Source organism: Lampris incognitus, chromosome 9 (genome assembly GCF_029633865.1).
Source record: "Lampris incognitus isolate fLamInc1 chromosome 9, fLamInc1.hap2, whole genome shotgun sequence".
Lineage (NCBI taxonomy): Eukaryota > Metazoa > Chordata > Actinopteri > Lampriformes > Lampridae > Lampris > Lampris incognitus.
The window spans coordinates 1,422,009-1,436,960 of record NC_079219.1 but is presented as its reverse complement, the minus strand read 5'-3'; the positions used below and the strand labels follow the sequence as shown (position 1 = coordinate 1,436,960).

The following is a 14,952-nucleotide window of genomic DNA, read 5'->3' as shown; positions in this document are numbered from 1 at the left end:
AGCTGTGTGGGTCACTGCACAAGTCACAAGACCTGTCGCTCTGGGCCTGCTTCATGTGTTGGAGGCAGTATTGATCAGGTATTGGAGGCAGTATTGATCATGTGTTGGAGGCAGTATTGATCATGTGTTGAAGGCAGTGTTGATCAGGTATTGATCAGGTATTGGAGGCAGGATTGATCAGGTGTTGGAGGCAGTATTGATCATGTGTTGAAGGCAGTGTTGATCAGGTATTGATCAGGTATTGGAGGCAGGATTGATCAGAACTGAATTCTGGTTGTTTCAAAAGGTGAAAGAGGTGTAGAGAGCCAAATGCAACAACTAGATCGTCCGTGTGTGTTTCATCCAGAGTTGCTGGAGACACTGGGTGAGATGGCTGGATGTGTGTGCGTGCATGTGGCTGTGTACTTGTGTCTAAGTGAATGCCTGTGTGTGCTTGTCCCCTCACATGGCTGCACACGTCTATAAGGGCACTCTGGAGCAGGCGGGAATGTTGAAGCTGGGAGTAACAAATGGCTGCAGGCTTTCCTCGTCATGTGGAGTCAGCAGGAGTTTTGAGTTGATATTGATGATATGTTAAAGGCTGCAACCAAAACTGAGTTGGATGTCTTATTTTATGAAACACCTTATTCATCTGCTGTCCTCTTTTGCCTCAAAGTAGTAGTCGTAGTAGTCGTAGTAGACGTGGTAGACGTAGTAGTTATAGTAGACGTAGTAGTTATAGTAGTCGTAGTAGTCATAGCAGATATGATAGTCGTACTAGACCTAGCGGTGGTAGTAGTCGTAGTAGTTGTAGTAGTCGTACTAGACCTAGCGGTGGTAGTAGTCATAGTAGTTGTAGTAGTCGTAGTAGTCGTAGTAGTTGTAGTAGTCGTACTAGACCTAGCGGTGGTAGTAGTCGTAGTAGTTGTAGTAGTCGTAGTAGTCGTAGTAGACGTGATAGACGTAGTAGTTATAGTAGACGTAGTAGTCATAGTAGTCATAGTAGATATGATAGTCGTACTAGACCTAGCGGTGGTAGTAGTCGTAGTAGTTGTAGTAGTCGTAGTAGACGTAGTAGTCATACTAGACGTAGCGGTGGTAGTAGTCGTAGTAGTTGTAGTAGACGTTGTAGTCGTAGTAGACGTAGCGGTGGTAGTAGTAATAGTAGCTGTAGTAGACGTTGTAGTCGTAGTAGACGTAGCAGTGGTAGTAGTAGTTGTAGTAGTCTTAGTAGATGTAGTAGTCGTAGTAGTCGTAGTAGTCGTAGTAGATGTAGTAGTCTTAGTAGACGTAGTAGACGTAGTAGTCATAGTAGACGTAGTAGTCGTACTAGATGTAGCGGTGGTAGTAGTCGTAGTAGTTGTAGTAGTCTTTGTAGACGTAGTAGTCGTAGTAGTTGTAGTAGTCGTACTAGACCTAGCGGTGGTAGTAGTCGTAGTAGTTGTAGTAGTCGTAGTAGTCGTAGTAGACGTGGTAGACGTAGTAGTCGTACAAGACGTAGCGGTAGTAGTAGTCGTAGTAGTTGTAGTAGTCTTTGTAGACATAGTAGTCGTAGTAGTCTTAGTAGACGTAGTAGTCGTAGTAGTCATAGTGGGCGTAGTAGTTGTAGTAGTCGTAGTAGACGTAGTAGTCATAGTAGACGTAGTAGTCGTACAAGACGTAGCGGTGGTAGTAGTCGTAATAGTTGTAGTAGTCTTTGTAGACGTAGTAGTCGTAGTAGTCTTAGTAGACGTAGTAGTCGTAGTAGTCATAGTGGCCGTAGTAGTTGTAGTAGTCGTAGTAGACGTAGTAGTCTTAGTAGACGTAGTAGTCGTAGTAGTCGTAGTACTCTTAGTAGACGTAGTGGTCGTACTAGACGTAGCGGTGGTAGTAGTCGTAGTAGTTGTAGTAGTCTTAGTAGATGTAGTAGTCGTAGTAGTCGTAGTCGTAGTAGTCTTAGTAGACGTAGTAGTCATAGTAGACGTAGTAGTCGTACTAGACGTAGCAGTGGTAGTAGTCGTAGTAGTTGTAGTAGTCGTAGTAGTCTTAGTAGACGTAGTAGTCGTAGTAGTCATAGTAGTCGTAGTAGTCTTAGTAGACGTAGTAGTCATAGTAGACGTAGTAGTCGTACTAGACGTAGCGGTAGTAGTAGTCGTAGTAGTTGTAGTAGTCTTAGGAGAGGTAGTAGTCGTAGTAGTCTTAGTAGACGTAGTAGTCATAGTAGGCGTAGTAGGCGTAGTAGACGTAGTAGTCGTAGTAGTCTTAGTAGACGTAGTGGTCGTACTAGACGTAGCGGTGGTAGTAGTCGTAGTAGTTGTAGTAGTCTTAGTAGACGTAGTAGTCGTAGTAGTCATAGTAGTCTTAGTAGACGTAGTAGTCATAGTAGACGTAGTAGTCGTACTAGACGTAGCAGTGGTAGTAGTCGTAGTAGTTGTAGTAGTCTTAGTAGAGGTAGTAGTTGTAGTAGTCTTAGTAGACGTAGTAGTCGTAGTAGTCATAGTAGTCGTAGTAGTCTTAGTAGACGTAGTAGTCATAGTAGACGTAGTAGTCGTACTAGACGTAGCGGTGGTAGTAGTCGTAGTAGTTGTAGTAGTCTTAGTAGAGGTAGTAGTCGTAGTAGTCTTAGTAGACGTAGTAGTCGTAGTAGTCATAGTAGGCGTAGTAGGCGTAGTAGACGTAGTAGTCTTAGTAGACGTAGTAGTCTTAGTAGAGGTAGTAGTCATAGTGGGCGTAGTAGTCGTAGTAGGCGTAGTAGTCATAGTGGGCGTATTGGGCGTAGTAGGCGTAGTAGTCGTAGTAGGCGTCATGGTAGAAGTTCATCTGAACACCAGACTGAAGACTCTTTGTCTCTTAAGTTTATTTCCTGAGCCTTCTCTGCAAGGACAACTGGCACTACACTGAACTTTACGTTAGTGAAGACTTGAGGGTTTTGTCAGTACTGGAGTAAAGCAGACTCGCTTCTGGACTTACCCTAGTCTAGGTAAGTCTACAAAGCTCGTTTTCCACCTACAAATCAAACTTGGAACACAATAAACTGTGTGTCTAGCTTTAAAAGCCCCTGAGGCATCAGTCCCTGCACAGCGGTCCTTATTGGGACGTCCTGCTGTGCTTATTCATAGGATGAGTCAACACAATGGCATTATCAACTGAGCCAAGTGGGTGTGGACGGAAAGCACAGGAAAGGAAAAAAAAGAAAAAGGATCCCACTTCATTTCTGGTGAAGAATTAGAAAACCCACTCAGCTGCCCTCGCTCGGCCTGAGTTTTCCAGAGCGCTCCGTGTTAAACTGTGTTGGGTGTTGTGGCGTTCCTGGAATGTCGCAGCATACTTTTCCTGCTTTGTTGTCGAGTGTAATTACCTGCTGATTGGTGGATGTCTGTGGGAAATATGCGGATTCAGGAGTCACATGTGTCAACCGCTTCAGGGAAGACGTAGTGGAGACGAGAGAAGAGCTGCAAAACTTGACTCAAGTTGCAGGATTTTGTGTATGTGAAAGGAGGGTTACAGCTCTGTCAGGATGAGTCTGAACGAGGGATGTGATTGGTTACAGTAAAATCATGAGGAATGCATGAAAATGGCCAAATGTCGGATAAAAAATGAAAAGGGGTTGTATATCCAAAAAAAAACCTGGAGTCCTCAGAACTTCAGAGAAATCACACTGCTGTGAGTGAGATCTGCCTGCGACTTCTCACATGAGGGCTGGGTTTGAACCGCCATGCTGCCGACTATGACGGAACCTGATTCCAGATTAAGTGATGGTGTATGATAAGCTAGAGCCATGCAGCATGTCTTCACTACCAGCTCCTATGCAGTGTAATCCATCCAGCACTGCATCGGGTATGTTTCTAGAAGTTAGCCCAGATAAAACTACTGACTACTGACCAGCCAACCTATCTTTCCTCCTTTTCCTTCACAGCCTGCCGCTCGCCTCCCTGTCGATTCTAATCCCTTCATCTGAGCCGCCTCTGTCATCACCATGGAAACCCCAGTGCAAAAACGCGTAGGCCGCGAATCTGCAGGCGGCACGCCGCTTTCTCCGGCTCGTATCACCAGGCTGCAAGAGAAGGAAGACCTGAGCAACCTCAATGACCGCCTGGCAGTCTACATCGACAAGGTGCGCTCGCTGGAGGTGGAGAACGCTGGCCTGCGATTACGCATCACTGAATCGGACACGGAGGTAAGCCGCGAGGTAACGGGCATGAAGGCGGCCTATGAGACGGAGCTGGCCGATGCCCGCAAGACCCTGGACCAGGTGGCCAAGGAGAGGGCACGCCTCCAGCTGGAGCTGGGAAAGATCAAGGAGGAGTACAAGGAGCTCAAAGCCAGGTAGGAGGATCTGTAGGGCATATGAAGTGATGGAGCTAAGACTAGGAAATACTGTGGTACAAGACCAGGCCCATAATACAGTCTAACTAGGAAATACTGTGGTACAAGACCAGGCCCATAATACAGTCTAACTAGGAAATACTGTGGTACAACAGCGGGGCCATAATGCAGTCTAACTAGGAAATACTGTGGTACAACAGCGGGGCCATAATACGGTCTAACTAGGAAATACTGTGGTACAACAGCGGGGCCATAATACGGTCTAACTAGGAAATACTGTGGTACAACAGCGGGGCCATAATACAGTCTAACTAGGAAATACTGTGGTACAAGACCAGGCCCATAATACAGTCTAACTAGGAAATACTGTGGTACAAGACCAGGCCCATAATACAGTCTAACTAGGAAATACTGTGGTACAACAGCGGGCCCATAATACAGTCTAACTAGGAAATACTGTGGTACAAGACCAGGCCCATAATACAGTCTAACTAGGAAATACTGTGGTACAACAGCGGGGCCATAATGCAGTCTAACTAGGAAATACTGTGGTACAACAGCGGGGCCATAATACAGTCTAACTAGGAAATACTGTGGTACAACAGCGGGGCCATAATACGGTCTAACTAGGAAATACTGTGGTACAACAGCAGGGCCATAATACAGTCTAACTAGGAAATACTGTGGTACAACAGCGGGGCCATAATACAGTCTAACTAGGAAATACTGTGGTACAAGACCAGGCCCATAATACAGTCTAACTAGGAAATACTGTGGTACAACAGCGGGGCCATAATGCAGTCTAACTAGGAAATACTGTGGTACAACAGCAGGGCCATAATACAGTCTAACTAGGAAATACTGTGGTACAACAGCGGGGCCATAATGCAGTCTAACTAGGAAATACTGTGGTACAAGACCAGGCCCATAATACAGTCTAACTAGGAAATACTGTGGTACAAGACCAGGCCCATAATACAGTCTAACTAGGAAATACTGTGGTACAACAGCGGGGCCATAATACGGTCTAACTAGGAAATACTGTGGTACAACAGCGGGGCCATAATACAGTCTAACTAGGAAATACTGTGGTACAAGACCAGGCCCATAATACAGTCTAACTAGGAAATACTGTGGTACAAGACCAGGCCCATAATACAGTCTAACTAGGAAATACTGTGGTACAACAGCGGGGCCATAATACGGTCTAACTAGGAAATACTGTGGTACAACAGCGGGGCCATAATACAGTCTAACTAGGAAATACTGTGGTACAAGACCAGGCCCATAATACAGTCTAACTAGGAAATACTGTGGTACAAGACCAGGCCCATAATACAGTCTAACTAGGAAATACTGTGGTACAACAGCGGGCCCATAATACAGTCTAACTAGGAAATACTGTGGTACAAGACCAGGCCCATAATACAGTCTAACTAGGAAATACTGTGGTACAACAGCGGGGCCATAATGCAGTCTAACTAGGAAATACTGTGGTACAACAGCGGGGCCATAATACAGTCTAACTAGGAAATACTGTGGTACAACAGCGGGGCCATAATACGGTCTAACTAGGAAATACTGTGGTACAACAGCGGGGCCATAATACGGTCTAACTAGGAAATACTGTGGTACAACAGCGGGGCCATAATACAGTCTAACTAGGAAATACTGTGGTACAAGACCAGGCCCATAATACAGTCTAACTAGGAAATACTGTGGTACAAGACCAGGCCCATAATACAGTCTAACTAGGAAATACTGTGGTACAACAGCGGGGCCATAATACAGTCTAACTAGGAAATACTGTGGTACAACAGCGGGGCCATAATACGGTCTAACTAGGAAATACTGTGGTACAACAGCGGGGCCATAATACAGTCTAACTAGGAAATACTGTGGTTCAAGACCAGGCCCATAATACAGTCTAACTAGGAAATACTGTGGTACAAGACCAGGCCCATAATACAGTCTAACTAGGAAATACTGTGGTACAACAGCGGGGCCATAATACAGTCTAACTAGGAAATACTGTGGTACAAGACCAGACCCATAATACGGTCTAACTAGGAAATACTGTGGTACAACAGCGGGGCCATAATACGGTCTAACTAGGAAATACTGTGGTACAACAGCGGGGCCATAATACGGTCTAACTAGGAAATACTGTGGTACAAGACCAGGCCCATAATACAGTCTAACTAGGAAATACTGTGGTACAAGACCAGACCCATAATACGGTCTAACTAGGAAATACTGTGGTACAACAGCGGGGCCATAATACGGTCTAACTAGGAAATACTGTGGTACAACAGCGGGGCCATAATACAGTCTAACTAGGAAATACTGTGGTACAACAGCGGGGCCATAATACAGTCTAACTAGGAAATACTGTGGTACAACAGCGGGGCCATAATACAGTCTAACTAGGAAATACTGTGGTACAACAGCGGGGCCATAATGCAGTCTAACTAGGAAATACTGTGGTACAACAGCGGGGCCATAATACAGTATAACTAGGAAATACTGTGGTACAACAGCGGGGCCATAATACAGTCTAACTAGGAAATACTGTGGTACAACAGCGGGGCCATAATACAGTCTAACTAGGAAATACTGTGGTACAACAGCGGGGCCATAATGCAGTCTAACTAGGAAATACTGTGGTACAACAGCGGGGCCATAATACAGTCTAACTAGGAAATACTGTGGTACAACAGCGGGGCCATAATGCAGCCTAACTGGTGTGGTACGCCACTTCAAGGTAATGCCATTCCAATATACCTTGGCCAAACAGAGGCAAACTTTGCTATAGTCAAGCAAAATAATCCCCAAAAGAAGCAAAATACTCTGCCGGTGCAACAGGACATTTTAGCTAAGTAAGACTTCTTGAAATAAGGTAAAACCACATTTGTACCTGAAAGACCAGAAATCTTGAAACAAGGGACATTTAATTGATTTGGAGGTATTGATCTAATCTGAAACACTGCTTGTTAAATCTAATGCAGCTATTGGACAAAACCACTCAAAGCAGTTCTGCAGGAAAGCTTCCTTATTTTCCTCAGAAAGGGTGTCTTTAAGATGAACTCTTCCCAGTTCGGCCACTATCCACGAATACTCGTACATCCCGATAAATAAATCCTACAGAGCCAGCTCTCAATGAGTCAGTATTTCTTGAAACAAGGTGGTGAGATTTATGTGTGATTTTAAGACTGTCAAGACTTTTATAGACAATCCGTTTTTGGGTAATGTCTCAGATTGTGTTTGTTTCTAAGGTGTAGAATATAAGTTATGGGCGTAGTTAAACCCGTGGCTTCACCATTCATCCTGGACCACCTTCTCTCTGCACGTGTCAGCTCTGTTTACAAACGCACCTTTGTTGGTGTCTTATTTTCCGCCGCGCTGTAAGTCACACAGCCCCCCAGCGTGGCTGCACCGTACCCCGCCCGGCAGAGCCCCGCCCGGCAGAGCCCCGCCGGGCGGGGTACGGTGCAGCCGTGTGTCTGTCTGCTCTCCCAGCCTACGTACGGGGAATTCCCTACATTTTTTGGCAGGCGGCCCTCCGTCAGGCCTCAACAGTTCCCTTGGTGGTGCTGCTTTTAAATACAGGAAAATTGCATCCACCTCACATTATGTCAGAGAGTACGAGGCGGTGGCTCTTCGGGGGAGAGAAGGGTCCCCAGTAAAATAAGAAGCGGCTCTTTCTACTGTAACTGGATTCACTAAGAATTGATTTATTTTTGTTTTGGTCAGAGGTGTCACTTCCACCACTGCTAGTTCCCCACTTAGTGTGGATGGTAAAGCAATTAAAAAACAAACAGAAAAAAACAATTATATTGAGGGGCGTCCGAGTGACATAGCGGTCTATTTGTTGACCTACCAACACAGGGATCGGCGGTTCAAATCCCCGTGTTACCTCCAGCTTGGTCGGGCGACCCTACAGACACAATTGGCCGTGTCTGCGGGTGGGAAGCCGGATGTGGGTATGTGTCCTGGTCGCTGCACCAGCGCCTCCTCTGGTCGGTCGGGGTGCCTGGTTGGGGGGAGGGGGAACTGGGGGGAATAGCGTGATCCTCCCACGCGCTACGTCCCGCTGGTGAAACTCCTCACTGTCAGGTGAAGAGAAGTGGCTGGTGACTCCACATGTATGGAGGAGGCATGTGGTAGTCTGCAGCCCTCCCCGGATCAGCAGAGGGGGTGGAGCAGAGACCGGGACGGCTCGGAAGACTGGGGTAATTGGCCAAGTACAATTGGGGAGAAAAGGGGGGGGAATCCCCCCCCCAAAAAAACCTTATATGGGGTTTGCTAGGACAAAGTCTTACTACACAGAGGTCTCAGGGTTCTGAAATTTCCGCATTACAGAAAACATGGATAGAAACAGGGATGGAGGTGTAGAAATGCAGATTTTAACACGGAAGGGTGTGGTATTTGGAGATGTGGGAGAGATTATTACAAAATTGTGAACATATTGGGAAGTTAAAGTGACTTTTCCTCAGACCATCCATGGCTCTCTCTCACAGAAACCCTGTGGCATGTCTGTGTTTTTGTGTACATGAGCCTGTGCATCACAACATACACACAACGGTAAGTGCACTTGGGGTTGTTGTATGGGATAGAGGAAGAAAAGTCAAAGTGACCAGCAACACGGAAGACATCAGTGTAGAAAGAACTAAGGGCATGAAGGGCTACACTGAGGGCAGAACAGTGTCAGAGTGACTTGGGCAAATGGGGAAACATGAAATGGATTTGGTAGGGCCTACAGTCTGCAGCCAAATGTAGAAACCATTCGAGTACTCCTGTTTTGTTGGACCACACACTGCGTGATAGGGACTGAAAACAGAACCGGTTTATTTCACGAGTCGTACTTTAATTGATGGGGCACATTAACTGGTTCAGGTTTGTTCTTGAACTTAGCAGTCCTGTGTTTCTTTATGGTTGAACTCCTTCTGAACGTCATTCGTCGAAGTGCTGACACACCCGCATCATGCAAGAGACCGGGTGAAGGCCTCTGATCAGTAAAACCCAGTGAACACGTAGACTTGGCTGGAATAATTGCAGCTTTCTCTCTGTTTGGCTTCCAGTCCACACCTGGTCTGGGATATGACCCTCATTTTGCAGCTAGCCTGCATACCAGGTCATTAAGCCCACACCTCGTAAAAGACCGGTCTCTCAGAAGGTTGTCTGTGCAAGACATTGTCTTTGCCATAGCTGGCTGGTGGAGGCGGTTTGGCATGTGCGGTAATAAGTACAGTTGGGTGACTTGTGACCTTTAGCCCCTCCGAAAAGCCTGCCTTGTTGAGTTCTACATTAAAAAGACATGCCTAACATTCTTGTACATGACAGAATGTTACACAGCCCTGAGTGCCTACTGCTGGAAAACACCAGGAGGCTGAAATCCATGGACTGCATCTTCTCCTGCGTCTCATTTCAACAGAGGAACACGCTGAGCGGGTTGGTGTCCCTGAGCCAGCTACAGGGAAACCTTATGTGCAGCAGCATACTCTGATATTTATAACCTACACGTCAGACATGTTTGTTTTTTCTGTTCTTTTGTTTGCCTGGAAGTTTCTTTGGGAGCAACTCAACCAAAGGCCCTTCCCTTCAGCAAGTAAGTTTCAGCACAGTGTATTTGCAGTGTTGAAACAACAAAGGTGTCTGTACATTAGTAACAAGGGTGAGGCCTCGGTGGGTTAATGATCCTCCATGTCACCACTGGGCTCTCCATAGGTTGGCGTAGCTGTTGTAACTGAGCTGTGAAGCATATCAAGCTGTTTCTATCTACACCAGGCTCAGTGCTGCAGGGGAGGGTGTGGTCACTCTAACAAGATGATCTGTCGTTTGCAGCCTCTGCTTGGGTGTTGACATTCATTGTGGGGTTGGCAATGGATGTGTTGGCATGTGTGTTTGTGTGTGTGTGTGTGTGTGGGGGGGAGTTGGTGAATGTGAGGCATTAGCGCTTTGAGTAGCTGTTGCAGCTGGGAAAGCCGTATAGAAATGCAGTCCATTTACAAAATCTTGTACAGGAAGACATCAGATAGTCCAACAGCACAAGGTGCAAAGATGCTGATCATAGTCTGAGCTCTTTCGTAGTCTTCTTCTCCACCACACAAGCGCCCCATGTGGAAGCGGACTGGCGCCCTCCACAACTACTTCAGCAGCTTTGATTGAACAGAGCCCCTGCTGCTGTTTGGAGCGATTCAGGGTGAAAATATTAACAAATAGCACATGCCAAATTCCAAACTGGACAAAGACATTTGGAAAAGTCAAGTCAGTTTTATGTGTTTAGCCCATTATCATAAATTACAAATGTGCCTCAGTGGGCTTTACAGCAACACAACATCCTGTCCTTACACCCTTGTATCGGACAATGAACAAACTCCCTAAAACCCTTTAACCGGAAGAAAAAATTGGAGGAAACCTCAGGGAGAGCAACAGAGGAGGATCTCTCTCCCAAGACGGCCAGATATGCAATGGATGTTGTGTGTACACAATTTACACAATACAACATTGAAAGAGGATAACAGAATTATAATGGAATTATAATATATATGAAGAATATGATGAGGAGGATACCAAGCAGTGTCCAGACGCCACCAGAACAGCCCAGGACCTGAGCCACGTGACCACCATCACCACGTAGACCTGACAGGAAGACAGACTACACAAGCATACAATAGAGACTCACATCACACCATCCACTTTCGCAGAAGAAGAGACCAGAAAAACTATTAGTCACACATCTGAGTGAGAGAAGGGTATAACATTGAAACAGGATGACAAAATTGTATGGATTTATAAGATATATATAAAAAAAGGAAAAGAAAATGTGATGAGGGGGATGCCAAGCACTGTCCAGGTGGTGACCACCATCACTATGGAGACCTGGGAGGAGGACAGACTGCATGTGCACAAAGGGGAGACTCACATGACACCATTCACACACACAGAAGAAGAGAAAGGAGAAGACATCATTCAGAGGGAGAGAAAAGACATGCGAGAGAGGAGAACAGTTTGTAATAGTCAATAATCTATACTCTATAATCTCATGGGCAGAACAGTGGTTGGTAAATTCATTGAGATGGAAACCGACCTGCCAGGCAGTACAGGTTGTGAAGTACTCAATTTAAAGGCAACTAATTGTAAGCTAACCCAAAAAGATGAGTTTTAAGTTTGGATTTAAATGACTCAGCAGACTCTGATTGTCTGATGGCAGCAGGCAGGTTATTCCACAAGAACGGGGCCCAATAGGAAAAGGCCCTGCTGCCACCAGCTGACTTCTTTGTAACTTTGGGTACACACAGGAGCCCTGTATTTTGAGAGTGAAGAGCTTGAGATGAGTTATACGGTTTAAGTATATCAGACAGGTTTGATGGGGCAAGCCCATTTAGGATTTTATAAGTCAGCAGAAGCACCTTGAAGTCTGATCGAACATGGATAGGAAGCCAATGAAGGGAAGCAATCTGCTGTGGCGACAACTGGGAAACAGGGAACAAGCTGAAAAAGGAGGACGGAGTTAGGATTCTAGCTGCAGCATTTTGAACCATCTGAAGACTTTTAGTACTAGCACGTGGCAGACCTGAAAAAAGAACATTAGAGTAATCAAGTCTGGATGAAACAAATGCATGCAGACATAGACAGGAAAGACCGAATTTTAGCTATGTTACGTAAGTGAAAAAAAGGCAGTCTTGGTGATTTCTTCATGTGTTTATCAAAGGAAAGGTGGGAATCAAATTAAATTAATCATTTGAGTACGATCATCAGCCCTTATAGGCACATGAGTATCATTCACATAGCAATGGACATTTATTCTATAACTGCTTATAATTTGGCCACGAGGTGAAATATAAAGAGAGATAAGAAGAGGGCCAAGAACCGAGCCCTGAGGTACGCCATATGTAACGTCAAAGAATTTTGATGTAATATTATTATAGGAGAAACAATGTGTTCTTCCAGATAAGTAGGGCTTGAGCCAAGAAAGAGCTAAGCCAGAGACACCAGAATTAACATTTATTCTGCCTAATAGTATACAGTGATCAATGGTGTCAAAGGCTGCACTGAGGTCCAGCAGTAGAAGCACAGAGGTGGAATCAGAGTCCATAGCTAGTAGAATATCATCCACCACTCTGGTCAGAGCAGTTCAGTGGAGTGACAGGCCCTGAAAGCTGATTGAAAAGGTTCATATAGATCGTTTTTTTCTATATGGTTTGAAAGTTGTTGACACACAACTCTCTCTAGTACTTTAGAAAAGAATGGAAGATTAGAGACTGGCCGATAGTTATTAGGAGACCCTGGATCGAGGTGCAGTTTCTTAAGTAGAGATTTGACCACAGCTGTCTTTAAAGTGCTGGGAACAGTGCCAGTAGTAGTCGGGAGAGGTGACTGCAGACCAGGCCACATGACCGGTGGCTTGCTCTTGCGAGCCTTCCCATGCCGGTAGACAGAGACAAACTCTGCTGCATCTGTTGATGAGGCTGGGCTAGTGCTAACAATAGCAGGTCTGCTGTCAGGCCCGGGGCTAAGGCTATCTTGAGTGCCTGTCACATCTAACATAATCCTAGGCAAAAGAAGATGCTGTAACTCATGGACTCGTTTCTAGCAGAGAAAACCTATCTGTAACTGTGGAACAGTCACCACACACCATCGTTTTAATGAGGCTGCTTTGACTGCAAATGCAATAGAGCTAATGAGCCCAAGCTCAAAGCTAGTAACAAGCTAGGAATGAGAAGCTGCCTACTAAACACAATAGTTGTTTGAGAAAGAAAACTAGAGAATCTAGTGATAAGTGAACTAAGTATAGCGAAATTAGTAGGACAAATGAAGAGGTTAGGACAGAAAATAGAGAAGAGACCGATCTCATGAAGGTAGAAGCCGGAAACAGCTGGGCAGTGATGAGCAGCGACTACATCCAGTGGCGATGAGTAAAGTTGGGAATAGTAGCAGTTATGAAGAGGATTTGGGCACAGGTACTGGAGGAAGTTGATTTAAAAAAATACTGTTGACTGGACTGTCCTAACAGTCTAGCTCCAGAGATCTAATGAAGATATAGTGATAGACAAGACTGTAACAGAACAAATAGGAGCACTACAAATGTCTAATGCAAAACCCAGTTTGGACAATCAGCTGTTCTCAAAAAGGACTCTCGTCTTTGGAACACTTTACCGACTGAACTAAAACTAATTCAAGATATAAAATGTTTTACTGCAAAATTTAATTGCTTATTGAAGGCAAATTGGAGTTGTACTCATCTATAGCCAATTACCTCAATGTATAATACTCTTCTTTGGGTCTTCTAAGGTTGAGAGCAGATAAGAGGTCATACATAATAAGATGATGGATATGAGGCATTAGCAAGACTCCCTTCTGCTAAAGTCATGGCCTTTTAACAAATGTTTTTCGTTTTTTGAATATTTATTTTCTCTATTTATTTTCATATCAATGTATTGTCAGCTGTACTAAAATTGTCCCTAGGTGTGTATGTGTGTGTGTGGGCCCTATGACGGTCTGGCAGCCTGTCCAGGGTGTCTCCCCACCTGCTGCCCAGTGGACTGCTGGGATAGGCCCTGAGAGCAGGAGAAGCGGTTTGGATGATGGCTGGCTGCGTTTTTAACACCAGAACGACCGAGCTGTCACTCTCACCCAAAACCACCATGGTCAGTCAAAATGACCGCCACGGTGTTTAAACTCTATATTGTGTCAAGATAAATACCCAGTTGAGATATTAATGCATTACACATGTTAGTATGTCTGTTAAGAAACTGACACCAAAATTAACATTTTAACAACTTTCACATTATTTTTAAACAATTTAAAATGGCGGCTGTCCAACGCCTGTAAATACTGCAGTGCCTCGGTGGTAGTCATGGTGCGTCTGTAGCGGCGTCTGTAACCAGACATGTTGGACATAATCACACATCAAGTTTAGACTATTTCTCTGTACTGGAGGACGCTAGTGTGTTTCTAGGACACAGCAATGAACTTCATGCAGGAAATGACACGACAACACGCATCATAAATACTGACATGACGCACACCATCACGTGCAAAATGCATGCTGTCATTTTGACCACTCATGGTGGTTTTAGGTAGATCTTATCATAAGCTTTTTGTGTGCAATTGATCTAAAACTCGTTTTAATGCAAATATATGTAATTTTAGGAGCATGCGGCGAGCAGCAGGTCTGTATCTTTCCCCCCCACAAACTTATTAAAGTTTGAAAATCCAAAACCTTCAAAATGACCGGCCTGGCCTTACTGGGGAGAAAGGTTGGAAATTAGCGGTAGCTATGAACAGGGTGTGCAGGTAGCTATGAACAGGGTGTGCAGGTAGCTATGAACAGGGTGTCCAGGTAGCTATGAACAGGGTGTGCAGGTAGCTATGAACAGGGTGTCCAGGTAGCTATGAACAGGGTGTCCAGGTAGCTATGAACAGGGTGTCCAGGTAGCTATGAACAGGGTGTGCAGGTAGCTATGAACAGGGTGTGCAGGTAGCTATGAACAGGGTGTCCAGGTAGCTATGAACAGGGTGTGCAGGTAGCTATGAACAGGGTGTCCAGGTAGCTATGAACAGGGTGTCCAGGTAGCTATGAACAGGGTGTCCAGGTAGCTATGAACAGGGTGTCCAGGTAGCTATGAACAGGGTGTCCAGGTAGCTATGAACAGGGTGTCCAGG

At 45.2% G+C, this 14,952-nt stretch overlaps 1 protein-coding gene across 2 annotated transcripts in view; it reads left to right on the top strand.

Moving 5' to 3' along the window:
* lmna (lamin A) overlaps positions 1–14,952 on the top strand; it is a 115,388-nt gene that overhangs the window by 19,960 nt on the left and 80,476 nt on the right. For both annotated transcript variants that reach the window (XM_056286386.1, XM_056286385.1), the window contains one exon: positions 3,875–4,284. In XM_056286386.1, the coding sequence (XP_056142361.1) occupies positions 3,935–4,284 (350 nt within the window). In that variant the 5' untranslated portion in view covers positions 3,875–3,934. The remainder of the gene's footprint in view (positions 1–3,874; positions 4,285–14,952) is intronic.